The 27,957-nt window shown below is 38.1% G+C and overlaps 1 protein-coding gene across 2 annotated transcripts in view; it reads left to right on the top strand.

Moving 5' to 3' along the window:
* Window positions 1-27,957, top strand: part of STK33 (serine/threonine kinase 33) — a 152,884-nt gene that overhangs the window by 109,247 nt on the left and 15,680 nt on the right. For both annotated transcript variants that reach the window (XM_002916156.4, XM_034666521.1), the window contains exons 9-12: window positions 1,013-1,088; window positions 5,645-5,757; window positions 6,197-6,282; window positions 26,215-26,421. In XM_002916156.4, the coding sequence (XP_002916202.1) occupies window positions 1,013-1,088; window positions 5,645-5,757; window positions 6,197-6,282; window positions 26,215-26,421 (482 nt within the window). The remainder of the gene's footprint in view (window positions 1-1,012; window positions 1,089-5,644; window positions 5,758-6,196; window positions 6,283-26,214; window positions 26,422-27,957) is intronic.

Raw genomic sequence — 27,957 nt, 5'->3', positions numbered from 1 at the left:
CTGGCAAAGCGAGAAAAATGCCTGCATATCTGTCTCACAAGATTCTTCACGTGATTTAGGCAAATAACATAATTTATACAAAAGTGCTTTGTAAATATTAAAGTTCTATTCAAATATATATACCTATATTTCATTTTTATGTTTATACCTGTTTTATTCTTTTTCCTTAAAGCAAGATATTTGATCCCTAGCTATAGAGGCACAATAGACTATTCCCGAAATATCATATGTGACATTTTAAAAGCCATTTAAAAAGTCAGCCATTATAAAGTAACCTAATCATTAAAATGTGCTACCTTAAAGTAAAAAATGAAACAAAACAAAACCAAAAACCAAAAACCAGCACACACGCAACTACTTTGAGAAGATCGTTTGAAGGAAGCCTGTTCGTGAGCACATTGTAGAGTAGGGAGCACAGCGCTGGGGAGGCGGGAACACCACATCTAGTCCTAGCTGGCTTTTTGATCCAGTTCTGTTGTGGGAGCTCTCTCTTTGTCTTAGTTTTCTCATTAGAAAATGTGGAAAATAATTCGTATTCTGTCATAGGAGTGATGTTATTATTATTATTTTACTAAAATGATTTATAACCATTTATCTTAGTTTCTCTGGGAATCCAGATTTCCACATATTGGGCTTGCTTTAAATTATATCCACTTAAGGCATGTATTCAATTCTATTTTGGGAAAAGAACTGAGATATTGTTGTCTTCTACTATAACTACACAATCTTTGCAAAATCATTTCTTAACAATTTCAAAGGAACGGAGAGTAGTACATTTAGTTACTCAGTTTACGCCGTCATTCCATTAGAAGCTAAATGACAGGAGTGAGGGTACAGTGACATCAATTGTTAAGGCCTGTACATTATTCATTTAACATCTGCTGTTGGTTCTCTTTTTCCCTGTGGGGAAATAAATTACAACACATCAGCACATTTTTCATGCTTTGTGTTTAAGCGTCTAAACTTCATTTTTTGTATTATTAATATTATTTCATTTCTGCTTCTTTGGCAGCCCCTGAAGTTACCAATGCCCACGACTACAGCCAGCAGTGTGACATTTGGAGCATAGGTGTCATCATGTATATTCTGTAAGTAGCCTGGGAAATGTGTGGTGTAAAATGAATGGATCGTCTCTAACAGCAGACTAGAATTACATAGATTTTAAATGCAAACTCGACAATACAGTTTTTTAAAAGTGACTGAAAGGGCGTGATCCCGGCATTATGGGGTCAAGCCCCACATCAGGCTCCTCTGCTATGAGCCTGCTTCTTCCTCTCCCACTCCCCTTGTGTTCCCCCTCTCGCTGGCTGTCTCTATCTCTGTCAAATAAATAAATAAAATCTTTAAAAAAAAAAAGTGACTGAAAAAAACAATTGGGAAGCCATTCTAGAAGCTCTCTTATTAGTTGTCAGCTAGCTCAATTAGATAGTTTTTTAATACTATAAATTTATAACATACAAGTTTGCTTTTCATTGACCTATAAATGCTACAATACCTGGTATGATTTGAGCCAAGTGAAAAACTTGCTTGACACCTCTCTGACCTTTGCTACAGACCAGAAAGTTTCTTTGTATTTTCTCGAGAGATTCACTTATAGCCCCTTGGATAGAGAGAGGTACTGGGGCCTGGCACTTAGCTACCCTATGGACTGGGCATATGTGAGGAGTGAACACTAACTGGACAGGGGTTCAGCCCAGGATCCAGGGAGTATTCTATAGTTCCCAGCCTTCTTACTGCTACCAAAAAAATCGCTATTTCTGGCTCTTCCTTCTTTATCACTCTCCAGATTCCATCAAACCCCATGTCCTGTTCATTTTCCCTTTGTAGTGTCCTAACCTCTTCCTTCATCTCTCTTCACTTGTATCATTTCTCCTTATGACCCATCTTCTAGAATAGTACAGTGTCTGTCTGACTGTTCTCCCTGCCTCCGGTCTCCCTCCCCAGTTCATCCTTCACATCGCTGTCAAGATTGTCTTTCTAAATCACAAATCTGACTGTACTACCTTTCTGATTCACAACCTCTGGTAATTCTCCCTTGTTACAGAAAAATGTCAGAGCCTCCCAGCATGGATGACTCAAGTCTCCCAAGACCTGGCTCCAGCATGCCTTTCCAGTCCTGGGCTGGGCTTATACCCCATGCACCCGCCGTATGCTGCAGCCACTCTAGGCCATTCTTTATGATTCACATACCCTGTATTACATGTCTCTGGGTCTTTGCATGCAGTTCCTTCCGCTTATAATGTTTTTTCACTTCTCTACTAAGCTTTCTCCTGGGCCCTCCAGCTCAAACATTAGCGCCTTCTGTTTCCCTAAGTCCTATCTACCCCAGCAGAGTTACTGCATTCATTATGTATATACAGTCCCACACTCCAGAGAGGATTTAAAGCAACATACAAAAATGCATGCAAAACAATCACACGGAAAGAAAAACAATAATATTTCATCAGGAAAGTTTGCACATGTGGGAATTAGATAGAATTGTTCACTTTCCTGTGTTCTCATAGCACTTTAAAAAACTAGATTATACTATTGTAATTTAATTATTAGAGTATGTGTATTTTTTCTGTTTTTGTTTTCCTTGCTCTAAATTCCATGAAAGTCAGAGAGCTTATGTTACTCATCTCTGCATCCCTGGTATCTGGTACCATAGTAGGCATGCAGTCAGTGCTCAGTACGTTTGTTAAATTGAATTAAAACGAACTGTCTAAGAGGTGTTCTGAAAAGTTCGTGGCCATTGTTCTGCCTCATGGTGAGTATGAACATTTTTATGCTGATGCAACATTAGTTTTATGGTCATATTGAAGATTCACTGTGCACTAGCTCTTCCAGATCATTTCTAAATACTGACATCACAGTAGTTAGATTTTCACAGTGCTGTGAAATGGAACACACAGGCAGTAGAAATTGGAAGATGTAGATTGTAGCTATAAGTACAGATGGTCAGCACACATCACTGCTTAGATTGCACGAAGTTTAAACGTAGTCACAAAGTTTTTGATCATTGTTTTGTGCTAATTAGAATCATACTGTAAAAATTCTGAGCCTTAGTTTTTAATTTAAAATATCACTGTTTTAAATTAGTGTTTTATACTTGTAAGAATTTCCAGACAAGTCAAACATAATATATGTAATCTATTATTACACAATTCATGGGGTGTTTGCTGCCTGCTTAGTTTGAATTTGTTGTTAAAGAAAGTGATAGTATAGTACATATCTAAAATTTTTTCTCCTTCTTAAAGATATAATTTTAATTTTTCTGCTTCAGAGCACGGCTGCATATCATCATAATGACATCTTTTTTTCCTTTACCGTTGACTCTTACTTAGCTAATCAGCGCCTATTCATTAATTTGCCTGAGCCCCGTGTTCTTATAGATAATTTCTTTCACCAAGGGCACAAACATATTACCTTCTCCAGGGGGGTTATTTTCTTGTTTATCAGTTACCCCTGATTCATTTCTGCTTAATTGGACAATGATAACATACTTTCTCAAGGTGAAATTAACATAAATACTCTTCACGGGTACTATCCTCTGCTGTTGTGATTCCCGTGGCATAGGCAACAGAAAATAATAGAAAGGCTTTAAGAGGCATTTTTCATGTCTTGGATTCCCTTTTCTGGATGTGCAGAAAATTGCTGTCATAAAATTTCATATGCTGCTGATTGACCAACCATTAGATACATTTTGTGTAAGTAAAATTGCAAAGGACAGAAAAAAGTGGGATTTTAAAAACACAGCCCTTAAGCTATAGCTGCATGCTAGTCAGGCAGTGCAGGGGCAGCTGAGAAATTGGTGAATGTGCGTATCACTGGTTGTTAACAGACTCACTGAGCTGGACTTTTGCTGGCCTGTACTTGTTATAATAGATAGTAATTGTCCATAAGACCATTTTTCTGGCTTTCTTTTTTTTTATCGTAAAACTAAACACTAGTGAGGCAAATAGGATCAGAGAGAAGAGGGTCAGAATGAGCTGGAGAAATAAAAAGCATTAAAATAAGAGATTGCAGACCAATTTGATAAATACTGATATCTTAACAAGAAACTATTGCAAATGAAAAGCTCTGTTTTCCAGCCTAGGTTGATAAACTGCAAGGATGAAAGCAGCTTTTTCCCCTAGGAAATTGTCATCATCATCCTTATTGTCATGTGAAATATTTATCAAACTTAGATTAATTCAGAAAATGTTCATGGCAAAGATTTTTAAAAAACTTAAAAATAGAACTTGAAAAATCAGTAAAAATCTAACTGCTGGGAGACTTAGAGATCATTATACTTAGGTCCATAATAGGCTAGCATTTGGGAAGCATAATGGCATTGTGCCATTTTATTCTTTCAGTAATAAAGTGGAAAAACATAATCCTGAGAGTTGAAGAACAGGCATACAGTGTTGCCTCTGTGATGAGTCCAGGTCCATCTTCTGTCTGGTTGTCATTGAGAAGACCCAGTTGTTGGCTGCAGGCTTCTACTCAGCTGTTGGGGTTGATACTAAAGATGGCGGCTAACATTTGTTGAGAATGTACTGTGAAGAATTGAACTTAACTTTTAAGCAAGTTCTTCTGGTTTTGGACTGGATTACTTACTGAAGCACAGGCTTCTTTGTAAAATATAGTACAATACTTCCTTTTTTAAAACAAGCTGTATTTATTTATTTATTTATTTTAGAGCGAGAGTGCACACAGGTGTGCACGAGGTGGGGAGGGGAGGGACAGAGTGGGAGAGGGGCAGAGGGGGAGGGAGAGGGACAAGCAGACTCCACACTCAGTGTGGAGCTGTCTCTGGGCTCGGGGCTCAATCTCATGACCCTGAGATCATGCATGACCTGAGCTGAAATGAAGAGTCTGAGACTTAACCGACTGAGCCACCCAGGGGCTCCAATATAATACTTCCTTTTACAAGATTCTGAAGACACACAGTCCCTGTATTACAGAATGTGCCTCAACCCCATGTTTACTTTATACATACTGCCGGTGGTTTTACTGATGTTGGTCATTACGTACGATCAGCTTTCATTCCAGACTGAGAGGTCAAATCATCATCATCATTGGATTTTCCTCATCCAGACGGTCTTCATTTTGTATACCATTTTTGAAGAGTTGTGGCCTTTTTAATGGATTTTTGGCTTTGACTCAGAGCCTATAGACCCAAGGTTATTCTTGGTTTATTCATACTAACATTGGTGTAGTATTTTACCATGGATAAAGCCCTTACATGGTCATTAGATTCTAAAAACGCTTACTGGAGTCTGATAACTCAGTATGTTTTCCTCTAAGTCCGGTTTGAATTATGTACCTTAAGCATTACCTTACCTTTGCTCACAGTGAAGTGTATCTCCACTATTATTTGTGCACTTAAAATCACCCACCTGCTTGTAGTTTGGTCCTATTTAAGCTTAGTTTTCCCCATTTGGAAGACCTTGGGCTCCTGTGCTTATCTGGAGATTTCAATGTATATAAGGTCCTATCACTGATCTTGCAAAAGTTCCTTCGCTCCCATTTCTACATCCAGAGAGAGATACCCGCCTCTATCTATTCTTTACTTAAATTTGAAGCACCGCTACTTCCAAGTTCTATGGAAACTTAATTTTTGATAGCCTCGTTTTGATTATTTAAAAAAATCTAAACAGAATGGTTGCCTGTGTTGTAGATTATGTGGGGAACCACCCTTTTTGGCAAGCTCAGAAGAGAAGCTTTTTGAGCTAATAAGAAAGGGAGAACTACGTTTTGAAGATCCAGTCTGGGAGTCCGTAAGTGACCGTGGCAAGTACAGATCTGTCATTTTTTACTAAAGCAAATTACATAATAAGAAACTTGGCCAGTAATTCAAATACTCTCAATCTCTGTTTTGTCATCAAACTTCTTGTAGAAATAAACACTATTTACTTGTGGAAACAGTGATCTCTTCGCCGTGATTGCTGTAGTCAAAACTTCCGACAAAAACAGAAATTACATAATAAAAATTGAGGAGGAAATTGCTGATTATCTAGCCCATTTTTACTGTAGACCATAAACCAGCAAATCCAGGCAATAAAACCTCACTTTAGGCCCGAAACTTTATTTGTTATCCATTTATTCTGATGATATTTATCTTGTAATTGGAATCTTCCTCTCATGTTATATAGACCTGATCTGGGACAAACTAGAAAATGTGTGGTATTAATTGTAGTTAAGATTTTTCAGGATTTTTCCTTATTTGCAGCTAAAAGTGTTTTGAAACAGCTTATGAAAGTAGATCCCGCTCACAGAATCACAGCTAAGGAACTACTAGATAACCAGTGGATAACAGTAAGTTACCAGTGGATAACAGTAAGTTACCAGTGGATAACAGTAAGTTACAAGATCACTTCTTTGTTTTCTTTTTGACAAGCTACCATTGCTTTTTTTTTTTTTTAATTTGGTCCTGTAGTTTATATATAGTCTTAAAACAGTCAATTATCTTCACCTTCTGACAAGTTAAGAAAATTATTGAGTCTTAAGACATTTCTGAAATGGGTATTTTCAAACTATTTAAACTATTACCACAGTTGTTTATATATGTTTATAGAGGTTTAAATGAACTCTGCTTTGCTCCAAGCCATGACAGTATCAAGTCTGGTAGAAGAAAGCTGAGAAATGCCCATTATGAAAACTGTAATATTGAAGCAGTCTGTATAGTTAAGTGATGTAAAGCCTTGGAACCGTCCACTTCTCTTTCAACTCTTTGGATGCAAGGAATCTTCAGGGGCTTAGAAAAACCAAGATCTTCTAAGAGTGGCTGTTACCTGGCCTGAAACCTTGAGCAATTATTCGTTTACATATTCTTCCCCCCATCAGACTAGCTGCCTTCAGCATAGACCCTGTGTCTTTCCGAGCTTTGTATCCCTGTACTAGAACATCACGTGGTCACAACAGAACCTTGGAAGAAGCTGCTACTTACCTCTCAATATTTATCCTCTTCTCGTTCTCTGGAAACGAGGATCTTCACTTGTAGCTGGAAGCATTGCTATCTGGTCTTCCTTGCTGGTTATCCCCAGTTTTTGTTAGTTATCATGATGGCAGAAGTAGAAGCAATTTTGGGGAAGTGCCCTTAAATGGAGGGCGTATGGCATTCCTTGGGCGTATCTTCTTTCCTGGGGAATGGAATACAGATGTGATGGCTGGAGTTTGGCTAGCCATATTAGACCATGAAGTGGAGTCCAGAAACTGAGGTTGGCAGAGCAACAAGATGCAAGGAAGCAGGGCTCTTAGCTCAGAGCCGCCATGCCAGCCCTTGACCTCCAGGCTTTTTCATAGGAGGAGGAGACAAACTTCTGCCATCTTTAACACACTGTCAAATATGTTATTGAGCCTAATCCTAATTAATCTACGCTCAATAAACGATTGCTGAATGAGTGAATGAGTCAACAAATGAATAAATCTATAGGTATCTCAGAAAATGTCCAAGAACTGAGACTGGAGATTTCTAAAGACACATAGGAACTACTGCTAAGCAGTATTCATCTCTGAAAAAATTATTGTACGTCTCTTGTTTGGTAGACACTGTGCTAGATACTGGAGATACCGCATATGCTTACACTGCAGTGGCGTTGTTGCAAAATGATGGCGGCTTGGTCAGGGTGCTAGCAACAGAGTTGGAGAGAAATAAATGCAGTACGTTTTTTAGGTATAGTTGACAGGACTTGGTGGTGGCTTAGATGAGGAAAGAGGATAAGGGAGGAATCAAGGATGACTTCCAGATTTTGCTGTAATAGCTGGTGGGACCATGGCGGTGCCATTTACTGAGATGTGGAACACTGTGGAAAAATAGCTTTTTTTCCGGGGGGGGGCGCTGCTGGTGGATCAAGAGTTCCATACTAGATATGCAAAGTCTGAGATGCCTATGTGGCATCCAAGTGGGGATATTAAATAGATAATCGAATATATGAGTCTGGACCTGGGGAAGTCCGAGCTGGAGATACAAATTTGGGAATCACGAGTGTATAGATGCCATGTAAAGTCATTAGGCTAAAGAGATAAATTAGGAAGAAAATACAGACAGAAAGGAGAAGAGGCCCAGCACCTGCCGTTGGACACTACAACAACCAGAAGAGGAGAAGCCAGCCATGGGGGCTGAGAAGGGTTGGCTGATGTGGAGAGAAGAAAATCGGGAGAGTGGTGCCAGTGTAGTTAGGTGAGAAGAATGTTGGAGAAAGTAAGAGCACGTCAGCTCCTGGATAAATGCTGCTGAGAGGTCAAGACGAGATGAGGAGTTTCCATTAGACTGGCCGACAGAAGGGTTGATGGTGACCCTGTGGGCCCAGGTAAGTTCAGATACATATCAGAAACTTATAGTGATATCACCCTTTTTTTCAACTCTCTAGTTTTCCTTTGCAATTTCTAATCATTTTTTAAAATAATATATTTTCCTTCAAGAGCTAAAAAACCAGTCTTCACTGAAAGCTGGGTTATATCTGCCCTCTTCTGTGAATGTGTTGATCTCTGAAATGATTCTGTGCAATCAGTATTTCTGGCCTAAAGTAATTGTGCAAATGAGCTAGCAGCTAGATCATTGCAAAACCGTTCTGAGGTTTATAGTACAGCAAAATCAAAAACTGTGAAACAGATGGTGTGCCTGAGAAATCTCTCTCTTTTCAGCATCACATAACATTCGGGTTTGGCCATTTAATTATTTGTTTTCTAATTAGTACAGCTTTATTTCTGGCTTTGGTCATTTTTCCAGAAGTCTCCATTTTTGAGCCTCTGTAACATTTGTCTCTATGTAGTCTTTGCCAAATGGATAGAGAAGTGACAGATAGCGTGTACTATATCGGACTACCCCAAGGAGTTCAGTGTATGAAGTTTAGAATACTGGCATTTGATAAACTTCTGAAAGGCAAAACTCTTTTCTTCTTAACCACTTGAAGTCTTCCTGTAATTCATATCCTCTGTTTGAAATAATCTAAAAAGAATACGTTACTTCTCTCAGTACCTGGCTGCTTTATAACCAGAGCTTATCTTTTGCAATATCTAACATGTAGTGACATTTTTTCAAAGAGCTTTATTGGATAAAAAGTTTTTATGGTTCAGCCTATGTATTGTGTGTTTTGAAATATGGTATATCTCTGCAGAATGTTCTGAGAAGAATAGTCATAGTTCCTCTATGTACATTTAAGTGAATGCAACTTAAAATAAACACATTTGTCATCCGGATTTCAAAAGTCAAAGATTAGATATGAGGAAAACCAGCTAAGAAATGACTTCCCTACAAAGGAAGATTTGACGGTGACTCCCGTGGCCTGGGGTGTTCCCGTGATCCTCGCGGGTCTGTTTCTTCCTTTCTGTCCTCTTTCCCCTCAACAGTGGCTCGAGAGTTTATTCCATCTTATTAGGCAATTACAGTTGCTTCTTGGTATTCCTTCAAGTGCCCTTATGACAACTAACACCAAGAATTTGCATGTTTAACAAGTTTCCCAGGTATTTTTAATGCCCCCTTATATTTAAGAACCCAGCTATAAATTAAGGAAACATTTTTCTTCTACGGCTTGTCATAAAGTAGTTTCCAGATTTGAGTTCTTTTGGTTTTATTCACACATTCAGTAACTCCTTTGACAGATTTTGTGTTTGTGTGTGTGCCTACCATGTTATGCTATGTAATAAATAAAATATCATTAAAGATATATAGGATATGTTCTCTGATATAAGGAACGTATAACCTGTTAAGAGAGACAAGCTATGTATAAGATACAATCATGGAAGAAAATGATAAATGATGTAAGAAATTGCCAAATGACCAGAGGTACAGAGGCAAGCAAGTGTTAAATCAGGAAGTTCAATCTGACTGGCAGAGAAAATGCTTGAAGGAAAGAAGTGGGAAACGAACTTTTAAAAAAGGAAAGAGAATTGTGAGAGGACTTGAATCCCAGGCTAAAAAGTTGTAACTTGCTGTCGTAGATGGTAGAGAACAGTGTACACTCTTCGAAATGAAGGACGTTATTGTTTTAGTGCATCAGTCTTACAAGGTGGCTTATTTTAAACGGGACAGATGTCAATTAAATGTCTTTATTGATTTTAACAAGTATCTTTGGACTTTAACCCATCAGGCACTATAGGGGTCCAAAGACAAATAAAATGCAATCTCTCCTCTTAAGTAATTTACCACAAAGTACGATGTACTTTTTTTTACGGTCACATTTGGTGAAGGCACTTGTCATCAAGGTGTGGGGTCTAATCTCAGAATGGTCTTTCCTAGTGTATGAATAAGGCCCTTCTTCATTAATTTACAAGTTATTATCCAGGTTTTTGTCATTAGCTTTTGACCGTTAGCCTTAACATATACACTCTACATAAGAGAACGAAACTTGTCTGATACCTAATTGTTGGGAATTTTTTCCAACTCTATATTTGCATCCTAAATATGTCAAAACTCTTACCTTTATTTTACTATATTTAGTTATTCTTAAGTTGTGAATTATGTTATATATATGAATATGTCGAGGCCCCATTTAATGAAGGTTTCTATAAAAATTATGTTACAAAGAAGGTCATGAAGCAGGAACCTTGGAGATTTATTCAATTTCCAATGATAGGTAGATAGTTAATAATTCAGTAAATATTTATTGCATAACTACTGTGTGCTGTGGAGGACACGGGGATGAGTCTGGCACAGCCCCTGCCCACAGGTTGCCCACAGCCTAGTAGAGGGTTTAAAATAAAAACACAGGCAGCGAATGAGTATATAATAATATGTGTGTGTATATATAAACATAAATAATACATCAAATATACTATATATTATATATAAGTATACAATGGCATGTTCTATACAGGTAAAAATATATATTTTACATATAATGTGCTCCATAATACTGTCTAATACAGTATGGTACGATGCAGTGCCATACAACGTGGTGCTATATAATGTAGTCGTAGTACTAGGTTTTCAAGAAGAGAGCTATCATTCCCTTTAGGGGATTACAAAAACTACTTAAAGTGAAGGTAATATGTGACCTGGCTCTAAGAGGACAGGTAAAAGTAGAAATTAGTGTGACAGTCCTGGTAAGAAGGATGGGAATTCCAGATAGGAAGAACTTTACAAATATATATAGAGAAAAAAATGTGCAGTATATTCAGACCACATGAAATATATTAGTAATTCTGTTTTTCTAGAACCATAGAAGACACGTAGGGAAGTTGTGGACAATTACACTATAAAGGCAGGTTAGAACTGTTTTACTCTAGACCTTGACTTATCTGGAGGGGACTTTATATTCGGCTTGTTCGACAGTGGGTTGCTACTGGAAGGACCCATGTTCAGAGACAAACCTATGAGAGTTTCTCCTTTGTCCCTCTGACCCTTATAGGGTGATTTGGGTGGACTTGGATGAGGTCTGTGGTTTAGATTTTGAGGAGAGAACACCTATTCTAACAGAGTGTCTTGCCTGAGAGAAGAAGCTGGAAAAGCCCTAGGAATAAATTTGAGTTGAAGGTCTTGAGGGAGCCTTACAGACAGATCATGGCTAAAGGGCAGAAGCAGGATCTTGATGGAGAGATAGTAAGGTACTAGTCAGGGTCTCAATGGAAACAGGACAGGTACTGGAGCGGTTGGGGACAAGTAGCAAGTGTCTGAGACTCCTCACAGGTCAGCTCCATCAGTTAGTGGGCTGGTAGAAGTATTGCTGGCAAGACAGACAGAACTTCAGGAAGAATAATCTGACAACAGCGTGTGTGGTGTGGCTTGCTTGGTGGCAAGCAGAGGCTAGAGAACTGGGGCGCCTGGGTGGCTCAGTCAGTTGAGCATCTGACTCTTGATTTCAGCTCAGGTCATGATCTCAGGGTTGTGGGATTGAGCCCGGAGTTGGGCTCCACACTCAGCGGGCAGTCTGCTTGAGAATCTCCCTCACTCTCTCTCCCCCTGCCCCCGCCCGCACACTCTCTCTGTCTCTCTCTCAAATAAAAAAATAAATATTTTTTAAAAAAAGAAGTTGGAGCACTGAAATAGGGCTTGGGTGAGATGATGAAGATTGGAACTCAGGCAAAGAGAGCGGAACAGAAAGGAAGGAGAAAATCAGAAGTTAGGAAGAGAATCAATAATTTTTCAACTAAGTAGAAATGTTAGATAAAGGGGTACAAGGAATCAAAACTATTTTTCAAGTGACTGGGAAAGCGGTTTAAGACAAAAAGAAAAACTAGAAGAATTGCTGGTTTCATGGATTAGAAAAAAGAGTGAGATGTATTTTGGAACGGTTTATTCAAATGTTTATGCTTGAGTAATTCCAAAAAGAATATTGAAAAAATGGTGAATCTCCTAAGATATCTTTAGGTAGATCTTCAAAAATTTTCACCCTAAATTTAATTAATTGCAAAGGTTATAATTTCCTTAATATGGATAATTAAAAATAAAACTAATATTGTTTTTACATGAATAGGACATTCATCTTATCCATTTGTAAAAATTTGTGAACAATTTCTTCAACAGGAACTATAAGTTATTCATTCTTTTCTTTGAATTTCTATTTCTATTCCACTTCTTTCTCAGAATTTTATCCTGATATATATTTTTGCTTGAAAGGTTTTTATTGATCATCCTATCATTTGTCTCATTTTGCCAAAAAAAAAAGGTTCAAATACATATTTAATTTCTTGTTTTTATTTCCTGTGATTTTAAGGTTCTAAATGTTTAAAAATTACTTAATAATGACTTATCATTATGATTATTAGTACATAATTAATCAAGAGAACATAATTATAATTTGTTATAATTATTAAGCGTCACAAGTACAATTGTATTGGAAATGCCTCTCTCTAGTGGATGGATAGGCCTGCATTTCCCCACCCCAAATACTTTATTCATCCAAGATTGAATATTACTTATTGTTAGAAAAAGACAGCATTCAGCATCAATTGTATTGTTGTTTTAGTTTTTAAAGATATAGGTACCAAGAACCTTACGTAAATAAATAGATGGGAATGGAAGGAGTTTCGACATAACAGTGTCACTCAGTTCTTTAAATCTGTTTGAGTTAATTGTCAAAATCCACCCAGGGAAAGGCCTGCTAGAGAAGATTCTGGTTCTTGCCAAGATGCTGAATTAGCACAGATTACTGCATCTTGTCTGAAGATTAAACCTAGAATAACTTTAGAGAAAACCCTCAGGATACCAGGATTCAGAGAACAGCATGAGAAGCCCTTGGGAAGATGAAGGATTTGTTTTGAGTTGGTGTGTATGGCAGGTGCGGTGACAGCCCAGAGCCAGGACAGGGTGTTAAAATAGGAAGACAAAAAAACCCAAGTTCCCCTTTTGCTTGTCTTCCTTTGCCTTGGGACATTGATGCCTGTCCCTTCACAGGGTTCTGAAGAAATAAAATCCAAGCAGCACTGAAGCCCTGTTTTGAGTGAGAAGCTAAGGAAAATGGGTGGGAATTGACTGGTTGTTGGCATTGACTTGTTGAACTCCAAATGCTAAGACTGGCAGGTTGTGCTTTTAGGAGTTCCTCCTCCAGAGGTTGTTCTCCTGGGAGAAGGTTGACGAGGATGAAACCCGAGACTGTGGAGTAGCTTGGATGGGGCAGGTTTCTGGTGCCTAAGGTTCTTACCCCTTGCTCTTCCTTGAGCTCCTGGGCTGAGGGCCTGGATCTGACCTTAGAACAATGGCCTGTCCTCCCAAGGAGCCAGTACTCCCTGGGGAAGATGAGATCACAGGCCAAGTTTCAGATACCATTAGGAGAGTTTAGGATAGACAGTCTAAAATTTAAAAGTCAGCAAAGTGAGTATACTAAAACAGATAAGGGAAGATGTTAATAATATGGAGCAAGGATATGAAATAAATAATAAAACAGAACCAAGTAGAACCATTTAAGTATAATAGTTGAAATATAGAATGCAACTATATAGGGTAAAGAAGTGAAATGGGTGCAGCTGAAGAATGAATTTAAAAACTAGGCAATTAGGGAACTTTACAGAAGGAAACAGGAAGATAAACAAATTGAAAATATAAAAAAAAAAGAGAGAGAGAGAGAAAAAAAGATTAAGATACATGGAGTTAAAAGTAAAAGTGCCCAAATTCCTATAATAGGAATTTGAGACTGAAAAGTAAAAAAGGGGAGGAGAAAATCTTTAAAAAAATAATAGAGATAAAATAATCAGAATTAAAGAAGAAAGACTTCTGCTTTCAACAGATGATAGAATACTAAATAGGAAAGATGAGGAAAAACTGATGAAAGAGTCATAATGAAATTTAAGAACATCAAAAACAAGGGGAAAAACTCTAAAAGCTCCCAGAAAGAAATAGCAAAACATTAAAAAAAAAAAAAAAGAACAAGGATCACATTTATAGGAGGAAAAAAAAGATGGTGGAGGAGTAGGGGACCCCTTCTTCAGCTGGTCCCCTGAATCGAACTGGTTCTACCAGACCAGCCTGAACATCCACAGAATCAGCCTGAGATGCAGGAAGATACATCTGGATCCTCTACAAATGAACTTCTCCAGCGCTGAGTATCGAGGTACGAAGCGGGGAGCCGTGAAACCGCACACAGATATCGGAAGATAAACAGAAGGGGGAGGGAGCCGCCGTGTCAGGGCGCCGGGAAGCGGTAGCCACCTGCACGGGGGAGCGGGCGGACTCGCGGACCGGCACTGGCAAGAGAACAGACTGAGACTGTGAGTGAGTGGGGAACGCGCGCGTCCAAACTGAAAACCGGAGCTCCAGAGCGCACACTCGATCTAGACTGAAACTGGGAGCTCGGGAGCACACGTGGGAACGGGGGGCAGCTGGCGGTGTTAGAAGCACAAAGGACAGAGATGTGCGGGCCCTGGAAGTGAGGGCTGGGACGCCGGCTGTGGGGCGCACATCCCGGGACACTGCAGGGTTTTTAGCAACGCTGACGGAAACAGAGTTAAAGTGGCCCGGAGAGCTCAGTGGAGAGCGGACTGCAATCTCTCTGTTCTGAGACAGAGGCTGGGATTCGGCCACTGCTGCTCTGACTCTCAGAAGAGTCACAGCAAACTGCCAGGGAAAGCCGCCAGAGAACAAAAGCCCAGAAATACTGGCTCACAGTGTGCCCATCCCCATCCCCCCTCCCCCATGCAGGGGACAGGGCGACTCTACCCAAACAGGGTTGCCTGAATATCAGCGCAGCAGGCCCCTCCCCCAGAAGGCAGGGTGAAAAATCAAGAAGCCCTCATCCCTAAGGTCCCTGTAAAACAAGTGCACACTGTCTGGGTCCTGGTCAATAATTTGGGTCCTGGGCATCCCCACAATCTCTCCTCGTCAGAATGACGAGGAGGAGAAACCCTCAGCAAAGAAAGGAGACAGAGACTGTGGCCTCTGCCACAGAACTGATGGATATGGATATAACCAAATTGTCAGAAATGGAGTTCAGAGTAACAATGGTCAAGATGATGTGTAGGCTTGAAAAAAATATTAAGGAAAATATTAACGACAATGTAGAATCTCTAAGGGCAGAAATGAGAGCGAATCTGGCAGAAATTAAAAATGCTATGAATCAAATGCAGTCTAAACTAGATGCTCTGACAGCCAGGGTAAATGAGGCAGAAGAACGAATTAGTGAATTGGAGGATGGGATGGTAGAAGAGAAAGCTAAAACAGAAACTTGGCTTAAAAAAAAAATGCAATCTCAAGAATGTAGATTACAGGAGATTACTGACTCAATGAAACGTTCCAGTGTCAGAATCATCGGCATCCCCGAGGGGGCGGAGAAAAAGAGAGGTCTAGAAGAGATATTTGAACAAATTGTAGCTGAGAACTTCCCTAATCTGGCAAAGGAAACAAGCATTCGTGTCCAAGAGGCAGAGAGGACCCCTCCCAAGATCAATGAGAACAGGCCTACACCACGGCACATCTTGTTCAATTCGCAAATATTAGATCCAAGGATACAGTATTGAAAGTGGCCAGGGGGAAGAAAATCCTTATGTACAGAGGGAAAAATATCAGAATAACGTCAGACCTGTCTACAGAGACCTGGCAGGCCAAGAAGGGTTGGCAGGGTATTTTCAAAGCTCTATCTGAGAAGAGCATGCAGCCAAGGATCCTTTATCCAGCAAAACGTCATTCAGACTTGATGGAGAGATAAGGGCCTTCCAAGATTGGCAGAAACTGAAGGAATGCGTAACCACCAAACCAGCCCTACATGAGATATTAAGGGGGGGTGGTTCTATAAAAATAAGACCCCAAGAGTGATACAGAACAGAAATTTACAATCTATAGAAACAAAGACTTCACAGGCAACATGACATCATTAAAATCATCTCTCTCAATAATCACTCTCAATGTGAATGGCCTAAATGCTCCCATGAAATGCCACAGGGTTGCATATTGGATAAAAAGACATGACCCATCCATTTGCTGTCTACAAGAGACTCATTTTGAACCTAAAGATACATCCAGACTGAAAATGAAGGGATGGAAAACCATTTTTCATGCCAATTGACCTCAAAAGAAAGCTGGGGTAGCAATTCTCATATCAGACAGATTAGATTTTAAACTAATGACTGTAGTTAGAGATACAGAAGGACACTATATTATTCTTAAAGGACGTATCCAACAAGTGGATATGATAATTATAAATATCTATGCCCCCAACAGGGGAGCAGCAAGATACACAAGCCAACTCTTAACCAGAATAAAGAGACATATAGATAATAATACGTTAATAGTAGGGGACCTCAACACTCCACTCTCAGCAACAGACAGATCACCTAAGCAGAAAATCAACAAAGATACAGGAAAAAATAGGGGTGGTTCAGGCAGTTAAAATATTTTTATGGATTTTTTAAATAGCTGTTATTTGTCAGCTTTTTAAAATTTTAACTGGATGCCATTATATTGCTTCTCTCATTCTAAGTAAATATTTACTTTGATTCAAAAAAAAGGTTTGGATAGGATGGTGATGGGTAGTAAGGAGGGCACGTATTGCATGGTGCACTGGGTGTTATACGCAACTAATGAATCATCGAACTTTACATCAAAATAGGGATGTACTGTATGGTAACTAACATAATATAATAAAAAATATTACTATAAAAAAAAGAAAATCAACAAAGAAACAAGAGCTTTGAATGATATACTGAACCAGATGGACGTCATAGATATATACAGACCACTACACCCCAGAACAACAGAATACTCATTCTTTTCGAATGCACATGGAATTTTCTCCAGAATAGACCATATACTGGGTCACAAAACAGGTCTCAACCGATACCAAAAGACTGAGATTATTCCCTACATATTCTCAGACCACAATACTTTGAAACTGGAACTCAATCACAAGGAAAAATTTGGAAGAAATTCAAACACTTGGAAACTAAGAACCATCCTGCTCAAGAATGATTGGGTAAACCAGGAAATTAAAAATCAGTTTAAACAATTTTTGGAGACCAATGAAAATGAAAACACATCGGTCCAAAACCTATGGGACACTGGAAAGGCAGTCCTAAGGGGAAAATACATAGCCATCCAAGCCTCACTAAAAAGAATAGAAAAATCTAAAGTGCAGTTTTTATATTCTCACCTCAAGAAGCTGGAGCTGGAACAGAAAAACAGGCCTATCCCACGCACGAGAAGGCAAGTGATCAAGATTAGATCAGAGATCAATGAATTAGAAACCAGGAGCACAGTAGAGCAAATCATCAGAACTAGAAGCTGGTTCTTTGAAAGAATAAATAAGATCAATAAGCCACTGGCCAGACTTATTCAAAAGAATAGAGAAAGGACCCAAATTAATAAAACTATGAATGAAAGGGGAGAGATCACGACCAACACCAATGAAATAGGAAGGATCATTAGAAACTTTTATCAACAGCTTTATGCCAATAAATTAAACAACCTGGAAGAAATGGATGCCTTCCTGGAAACCTATAAACTACCAAGACTGAAACAGGAAGAAATTGATTATTTAAACAGACAGATTAATTAGGAAGAGATTGAAACAGTGATCAGAAACCTCCCCAAAAGCAAGAGTCCAGGGCCTGATGAATTCTCCAGGGAATTCTACCAGACATTCAAAGAAGAAATAATACCTATTCTCCTGAAGCTGTTTCAAAAAATAGAAACAGAAGGAAAACTACCAAACTCATTCTATGAGGCCAGTATTACCTTGATCTGTATACTGTAATACAACAAAACTAGACCGATGGAAACTAAACCTATGAAAAAGGAAAATGATCCATTTCACTTATTAATATAGATATAAAACCTTAGACACAAAATATTAGCAAATTGGATCCAACTATGTATATAAAAAGATAATACATCATGACCAAGTTGGATTTTTGCTGAGTATACAATGATGGTTTAATTTCAGAGACATCTATAAATATAAATTCTCACATTAACATATTAAAGGAGAAAAAGCATATGATCATTTCAAAGGAAACACTTATAAGACTCAACATATATTCATAATTTAATTAGGAATAAAAGGAAACTTCTCTAACCTGTTATAAAAGAATATAGCAAATATCATTCTAAATAGGAAATATGAGAACTTCCTTTAAAATAAAGCTCTAGGGGCACCTGGGTGGCTTGGTTGTTAAACGTCTGCCTTCCTGGGATCGAGCCCCACATCGGGCTCCCTGCTCCACTGGGAGCCTGCTTCTTCCTCTCCCACTCCCCCTGCTTGTGTTCCCTCTCTCACTGGCTGTCTCTCTCTCTGTCAAATAAATAAATAAAATCTTTAAAATAAATAAATAAAATAAAGCTCTAGTCAAGGAAGTCGGCTTTCAATATTTTTTTCCAAGATTGTGGTTTTTAGTTAACTGGAGACAAGGAAAAGATATTAAAGGCATGGGAATTGGAAAGCAGAAATAAAACTTTTATTATTTATCATAATATAGAAATTATTAGACACATTATTTGAAATAATAGGAAAGCTGAGTAAGATAGCTGGATTTATTATTGATATATAGTTAAGCTTTGAACAACATGGAAGTTAGGGGTACTGACCTCCTGTGCAGTTGACTCCCCAGAAACTTAACTGCTAATATCCTACTGTTGACTGAAGCCTTGCTGATAACATGAACAGTCAATTCACACATATTTTTATGTTATATGTACTATATACTATATTTTTATAATAAAATGAGAGAAAAGAAAATGTTATTGAGAAAATCATAAAGAAGAGAAAAATACATTTACAGTAACCCACTGTATTTACTGAAAAAAAATCTGCATATAAGTGGACCCACACAGTTCAAACCCATATTGTTCAAGGGTCAGCAGTGTATCAGTATAGAAGTGTATCAAATCAACACATGTACCCCTTAAACTTACACAGTGTTGTTACATGTCAATTATGTCTCAATAAAGCTGGAAAAAAAAGATTGGTATACAAAATTCAATTACATTTCTATTCACAAGCAATCAATAATAGAAAACGTAATAAAAATGAAGACATGTAATGCAGTATCCAAGAATATAGAATATTCAGGAATAAATCTAACATAAGATTTCTAAGACCTCTTTGGGTAAACTTATGAAATTTTATTGGAAAACATTGAAAAAGACTTAAATGAATATATTGTGGTATGGTCTAACAATGGAATATTATATAGCAGTGAAAGTGATTAAGCTCCTGTAGTAATATCTATGAAGCTATGAAATTTATCTTTAAACTCATCATAGTTTTGTTAAGATATAATCTACTCACTCTAAAATACAATGATTTTAAATACATAGCTTGATGAGTCTTATATGTGTGTGTATTTGTGTAACTACCAGCCCAGCCAGAACAAAATAGGGAACATTTCCATCCCTAGCCAGAAGGTTCCATTGCTCCCTTTTCCAGAGTGATTGGACCATTCACTAGCAATGTGTGAGTTCTAGGTTTGCTCCCCACCTTCTCCAGTGCTTGTTATTGTCAGTATTTTTTATTGGTTACTCTGGTAGGTATGTAATAGCATCTCTTTGTGGTTTTAATCTGCATTTCCTGAATGACAAAGGAAATTGGTCGCCTTTATTTATGCTTATTGGTCTTTTGGATATCTTCTTTTGTGAAACGCCTGTTCAAGTATTCCCCCCCCATTTTTCTATTTGGTTTTATGTCTTTAACTTGTTGATTTGTAGGAGTTCATTATTTTAGATAAATGAGCATTCTGTGACACACAAATAAATAAATATACAATCACAAGAATTGAAAGAAGCTAACTTAAGAAAAAGAACATTGAAAGGATTACCGCAAATCCTTGCTTAAGGAGATGACTTTAGAAAAAGAATAGATCATGGGAAATTGGGGGTCTTGAAATGGATTCCCTGCAAACTCTATCCTTGTCCACACATCCCTTTTCAAGTCTTCACATATAGCCAGGTGTATATAATTTGGAGAATATTGTTTGGAATATATTGAGTTTGTTTTTATTTTTTCAGCTTTATTGAGATATAACTGATGTATATATAACATTGTATAAATTTCAGGTGTACAACATAATGGTTTGACATATGTATATATTGTAAAATGATTACCACAATTAGTTTAGTTAAAACATTCATCAGCTCACATGGTTACAATTTTTTTTCTTTTGATGGGAACTTTAAAGAATCTGTCTTAGCAACTTTTGAATATACAATACAGTATCGAAGGCTCCACAACACCTCTAGCTAGAAACTCTTGGCAGGCAATTAGAAATATACTTCTGGAATAGGGTAAATTACTAAATTTCTCAGGCTGCTTCCCCCTGAAGATTAGGAATATCAGCACTAACCTTGTACATTCATGTAGTTGCTACACTTATAAAAGGAAATCACTGAGATGACTTATAGGAAAAATTTTATTTTTCCTACTGGCGTGCAGTTGCTTACTTCAGTGTCATTATTACCTTCATATGCTGCTTCCCAGCACTCATCAAGGCCCATTAGGGTGAGCTTGGTGGTTTTACTGGGTGCTATCGGTTCATGTGGGTATCTGCAACTTACATTGTTTCTTTTTCTACTCAAATGTACATTAATTACTAGTCGTATAAAGGTAATAGCTGAGATTACTCATGTAAGTGATTTAAATGGTAAATAATAAAGGAAGAATAACTTTTCTTCCTCCATTTCCTCATTCCCTCTTACTAAAGATAGTCTTTGTTAAGTCTCTCTGCATTCTTTCAAAAAAAATTCTATACATATTTATGTATGTATCTTACACAAGCAGGGTCATATTATGCAAGCTATTCTTTTCTACCTAATGTATCTTGGAAAGATTTCTTTATTTTTTTAAAAAGCAGCATTATATCTCAAACTATGGGTACACTATTATTTTCTAAATAGTCTCCTATGGCAGAAGATATGAACAGACACTTTTCCAATGAAGACATACAAATGGCTAACAGACACATGAAAAAATGTTCAAAATCATTAGCCATCAGGGAAATTCAAATCAAAACCACACTGAGATACCACCTTACGCCAGNGCTGGTGACGGGTAGTAAGGAGAGCACGTATTGCATGGTGCACTGGGTGTTATACGCAAGTAATGAATCATGGAACTTTACATCAAAAACCAGGGATGTACTGTATGGTGACTAACAATATAATAAAAAAATTATAAAAAAAATAAATAGTCCCCTATGAATATGGAACATTTAAATTATTTCAGTTTGTTCCTATTACAGCAGTGGTGCAACAAATGTTCTTATAAATATACGTTTGCATGATGTGTTATCAGATAAATTCTTAACAGTGGACTTACTGGCCAGAGAGGATGCACATTATATATTTTGATAGGTTATTGCTAATTTACCCTCCCATAAAAAGCAAGTAAATGAGAAAGCCTGCTTCTTCACACCCTCACCAACACAGAGTGTTAAGTGAAGATTGGCATCTCATTGTTTTGATTTGGGTTTTGTTAATTTTGTGAAGTTGAGCATCCTTTTATGTTTTTTTTTAATAAAGCGACTATTCCATTTTCCTATTTAAAAAAATTTATTCCTAAGTGTCAACTATACTCAAGTAAAAAAAAAACAAAAAACCACTTAGGAACATTACAAAATAAAGAGTTCTGGCTATTTACAAAAAATAGAAATGACCAGAAGCTAAAGACCTAGAATGTTTCCTTTTAGCTTTGCCAATTTTTTAAAAGATTGTATTTATTTATTTCACAGAGAGAGAGCAAGAGAGAGCACAAGCAGGGGGAAAGGCAGAGGGAGAGGGAGAAGCAGACTTCCTGCTGAGCAGGGAGTCCACACGGGGCTCAATCCCAGAACCCGGGATCATGACCTGAGCCGAAGGCAGACACTTAAACGACTGAGCCACCCAGGCGCCCTTAGCTTTGCCAATTTTATGTTTCATACCACCTCACCCCAGCTCATAAATATCATTCGTTCATTCATTCAAAACTACTCATTAGATACTTACTGTTTATAAAATACTGATAGTCACAGTCCTTGAACAGGCAAGTATGTTAGATAGGAACATATGTTTAGGTCTCCAATTTTGGTCTCCATTTAATAATACCTTAGTTTTTGCCAATGCTGCTTCTCCATGAGTGTTCATTTTTCCACTTTTCAAAATAAAATAGTCTCAACCCTCTGTCAGTTAACCAAGTAGAGGTTTAGTAACCAGAAGGTTGGTGTTCTCCTTTTGAAAGCCTCCAATTATTGACCTGTTACTGCTGCCTTCTTGCCATGCACTACCTCACAGTTGATGAGTTCAGCGTCTGACCCCTGATTACAGGCAGTAAAGGGAATTCAGAGGTTAGTGTCCTGATAGTGAAACGACATACACTTTACAGTGTCTGCCCTAATAATGCCCATTTTTGTTGGTTCATTTGTAATTTCTGTTGAACCCACATGGCTCAGGACACATACTCCTGGCCCATGTATTCATTGGTCAGTCCAAGCATTTGAGACAATTCCTCCTCCAGCTGCTTGCAAGCAAGAAGGGGGTAGGTAGTCTAGTAAGTTATTGACTGGACTTAGACCTAACAGGGAAAGTCTGGAATCGATATCACCATTTGTGCCGTGTTTGATATCACACATGAATGTAGGAAGCAAAGAGTTGAAGATTTCCAAATAGTAGGGTGTTTCGGAGGGTATAATGCCTTATTCTGAATCCTTTCTCTTCTTCACAATCTCCTTGGCATGAGAAATAGGGTCATTTCTTTGAGTACAAAGGGACTCTAAGCATATAGAGTACCAGTCATCAAGCTCTTACGTGTATTACGAGCATTTGCAAGATTGCTAGAGATGCAGATTGAAGATAACACAGGGAATCCTTGCTTCGTATAGTAGCTCAGACCATAAAAATAACAGCGCAGGTTGAAACTGCAAAATGATCTTAATAATCATTGGGGAAACTTAGGATTGTTCCGTGCCCTTTAAAATTTTTTGTTAAATAATGAAAACTAACTATTGGTTATAATGGAAAATGAAACAAAAGAAAAACTGATTTTTCTAGGTGCATTGTAATCTCAAACATTAGAAATATTAAGAATTAAAATGTCTTATTTTTTAATAAAAACTTATCAAAATTAGTTTAAACAGTGCTTACCTTCTTCCTCTTGTCCTATAACTTACAATACAGAAGGGAGTATCTTTTTCTATATTTTAGTGAGTTCTAATACTATTCTCTAAGTTTGGATGAACTTCCAGCATTTTATCCTTTGTGCTTTCAATGTCATGAATTATCTCTGAAAATTTTTTAAATGTCACCTTCTTTGCAGGCATCACTTTCACTGGGGCACCTCTGTTCTTTCTGCACACCGCTCTCCTCTCATTTATGTTCATAAGTTTGCCTTCCCAAGTTCCTTTGGTTGCATACCTAGGTTCTCTCAAACGGTGGCAGTGGCGGAGTTTCCAAGGTCAGCTACTTCTTCTGTTACTCCACTGACATTTGATTCAGATTTCACTTCCAGCATGATCACTTTCCATCTGCTTGCTGCCCTTTCATCTTAGCTGGCAGATTCCCAGGGAGGCAAGGAGGCAACACAAGCGCATACTTTGCTGCCTGTGTGTGAACTGAGTAGCAAATGCCCAGTGTCCCATCACCAACAGACTGTGAAAAAAGTGACATAATTTGTCTCTGATCACAATGCACATCCATAAATTGCGCAGTGATTGTGGCTTGAAGAGCCACCAGTGAAGTTTGAACCTTACGTAATTATTGTTAGTCTACCACGGTGACTGAAACTTGAACTGTGTTGTTGGGGGACTGATGCTATTTAACTAAGTCACGATGACTGAAATTCATGCATATCAGGACTGTGCAAAGCAAGGACCACCTAAATAAATGGGCTATCACAGGGTACTAACGGGATAGGATTTCGGTAGTAATTACAATTTTGTTGGCTATGCTGGTTGTACAGTGGGCTCTTTTTAAGGGGTTTTTGGAAGTGACTTACAGAATGCAAATGTATAATTTGCTATTTATATCAGGATAGGCTAAATTATGCTGTGGTAACAAATGACCCCCAAATGTCAATGGTCTCAATGCCTTCCACTGCAGATCGGCTGGGAGGAGGGGAGGAGGCTTTGTTTTACTTTGTCCTCGCTCAGGGACGCAGGCTGAGGGAGGCTCCATCTCTGTGCTCCTATAATATTAAGGTAGGAATAGGGAACATGATAAATTGCATGCTCTCTCTTATAATTTCCACCCAGAAATGATATATACTATTTCCAATAACATTTCATTGGGCAAAACAAGTCACATAGTCATATCCCAAAATATACAGAGAAGCAGAATTCCACAACATGCCTAGAAGAAAGGAATGTTAGGTGAGTATCGTTAGTGACTACTACAGTGTCCAAAGAGTTACCTTATAGAAAGTTTATCAGGGAAGGGCAATTGAGGACTGGAAATACAGACATGGATAATACCAGGCTAGTGAAAGAATCAAGTTGAGGCAGAGTTTTGTGTACTCGCATTCCAGGAGCCTGGACATTGTGATTACAAGAAAATTAGGGTTAAAGGTCAGGATGAAACCAGAAAGTTGTAATAGAGGCTAGATGGATCATAGATCAAGCAGGGCTACTGGCAGAGCTCTGGAGGTCAGAACTCTTTCAGATGAGATATCAGAGACTCTACCATTCTAGACAATTCCAACTCTTTTATGGTCTCTAAAACGCCATCTGTACTTCATCTGAGTTTAAGTTGACAACATTTTTTTAAAGTTCTGGGGTTCTTGACAGAGATAATTCTTAAACTAAGCCTTGGAGGTAAGGGCATTCTGGGAGTGAATGGGTAGAGGACGCTATGGGTAGAGCGTAGCAAAAAGCAAGATGCTATGAAAGTGGTAAGAATATAGAACTGCTTAAAACAGGATGAAATAGAAGAACCACGAGAAATTAATTGTGTAATGATCCTCAGTTATTACCATTCCATACTTAATGTGTGTCTCTGTCTTTAACCACAAATATATTAAGCTCTACAAACCGTGTACTCAGATGTCTGCCCTTAAAGTGCTCCGTTTCAGAGTATTCGGTCACTGATGCTTAATGCTTCAGTCCACCCACTTACCACATTACCGTAGCATCACTTCATAGCTGTGCCCACACCTGGATTTCCCATTTTAATCTAAATGTGATCTAAACTTGTCTAAACTTTCTCTAATAGTCTGAGTTAGGAGCAAAAATATTTAAAGCATACCTACTCAAGCAGGAGCCATTTAAGACTGCATTCATGTATTTCTTGGCGTTAAGTGGAATATTTGAGAGAAATGTTGTTAATATAGAGCAGTCAGTTTTGGTATGGTGTGGTCACATTTGGGATTAAAGCAGTGTGCTGAATCAGTTATAATCATGACCACCTTATATCTAAATCTTCCAGTCAACTAAAAAGCTTTCAGATCAGACATCTATCTTCTTGGACCCAGTGTTTAACTACTGAATGAGTTTAGTTTTCCTACCTGGAGATTTTGATGTTATATAAGCTTGCCCTTACTGTTGCGCCCACCAGACTGGGGGCAACTTTTTTCATTCTTTCTGCTTCCCTTTTAGTTTTCTAAGAATTGCTCTATGAGGGGGTCTTCTGATTCCAGGGAATTCCCATGCCTAGTGTCCCTTGCAGGAGCATGTTGCATTGTTCTTTCAAACCTGCATATTTCCCCCCAAACCCTAACCTTTTGCACATGATCTCTGTCAAGAGGCATGAGTCATGTCAGTGCAGGGAGGATGCGCCAAAGGGCAGCAGAAGTTTTGCTGTTTACTCAGCATTATAGTTTTTCCATGTGACTTACTGAATTTAGGAAAATGTATTACTAGAAGATGTAAAAATCTTTTCAATTTTCTAAACTGTTTCTAACACCAAAAATTCATTGTGAATATTAGGGCAATACGCTTTCTTCAGCAAGACCAACCAATGTATTAGAAATGATGAAGGAATGGAAAAATAACCCAGAAAGTGATGAGGAAAACACAACAGATCTAAAGGACAACTGGTCCATTCAAGAAAAGTTGAAAGATTACCAACCCGGCAGCCCCAGCGGAAACGTCCAGGATGTCAGTAGCACCTCGGATGAAGAGGAGGAGAAACAGGTAGGAGCAACCAACAAAACGAGTAGGAAGAACAATTAGTCTATTTCTCCAACCTGTAAAATACTCTCACAACACTTGGAACAGTTTTTGCAACTCTGTCTTTTTTTGTTGTTGATTTGTAAGGAAAGACCTACATGACAAAGAAAGTCAAGTTCTCTCCTCCCCCAAGACTATCATGATTTAGCACTGCGGCCTACACGTTTGTTTTAGCGCCTGTGATTATGTCGGGCAGGGGTCTGCACACGTTTCCCATAAAGGAACAGAGAGTAAATATTTCAGGCTTTGTGGGTCATAATAGTCTGTGTCACAATGTTAACAGTATGAAAATAGGCATAGACAGTAAATGAATGAGCATGGCCACGTGCCAACAAAACTTTATTTATAAAACAGATGGTGTGCGATATTTGGCCCATGGGTCAAAATTAATTTTTGTGCTTTACCAGACTATACAATTTGGAATGGGTTTATGTATTACATAGAAAAAGATTTATTACGTTATCCAGTTACTTGTTTCCAATTTTATGATAACTAAAACTGTTTATATAGGTTTATCATTTTGCCTTATTAGGTCTGAATAGAGCTTTATTCTTTTTGGTGAATAAAATTTAGTAACATTTTGATTAATTCCAGATAGTGTTCTACTAACCAGATATCCTAACAATTAACCCAAACCCTTTTTTCTTTCGTTCCTATGTTTATGGAAACATTTTCCGTGGGTTTGTTCTCTTTCTTATCTTGAAATCTAGCCAACATATTTGAATTCTTTTTTAATAATTGAGTGTCCTGCCAGTGGGGGCTTTGTTCACCTCAGGGCAGCCCAGACCGCCATGAGGAGCTGTTACTTTCCGGCTCTCTGAGGCGTAGCATAGGCACAGTGCGGCTCAGGCCTGAGAGCGTCAGTTCTGAGCTGCTCCCAGGAAGGTGCTTTGCTGGCCCGCCCCTCCCACGCTAACGAGGCCATCAGAAACCTGCAGAAAGAGACTTGGTAGGTTGATTTTAACTTACTGGTTGAGAACTCTTTCATCTACTTGATAGCAAATGTCTAGATAATAAGTTTAACATTTAATGACTCAGATATTTTGAAATAATCATATTTTTACCATAATATTAACATACGTATGTTGCATTCCCTTTATCCTCTCTGGTCTGTTAATAACTCCTGAAATGCTTAGCAACTGTGTGTATTTTAAATTGTTAAAAATAATACCCTAAAAATCCACGTTTGCATTCCTTATTGAATATAGTTTGAAGATTTTTCTCTTAGCTGACTTGGCATTTTATACATACATATTCATACACACACACACACATACAAACACCTTCTCACACATATACACATGCACGATATATATATATATTATATACATATATAATATATATATTATCAACATACAGTTGATTCTTGAATAACGGGGTGGGGTTAGGGGTGCCGACCCCCCATGCAGTTGAAAATTTGTATATAACTATTGACTTCCCTGAAACTTAACTACTAATAGCCTATTGTTGACTGAAACCTTTCCGGTAACATTAGTAGCC

This window comes from Ailuropoda melanoleuca, chromosome 8 (assembly GCF_002007445.2).
Source record: "Ailuropoda melanoleuca isolate Jingjing chromosome 8, ASM200744v2, whole genome shotgun sequence".
NCBI classification, from domain to species: Eukaryota; Metazoa; Chordata; class Mammalia; order Carnivora; family Ursidae; genus Ailuropoda; species Ailuropoda melanoleuca.
This window is presented reverse-complemented; position numbering and strand designations above follow the sequence as displayed.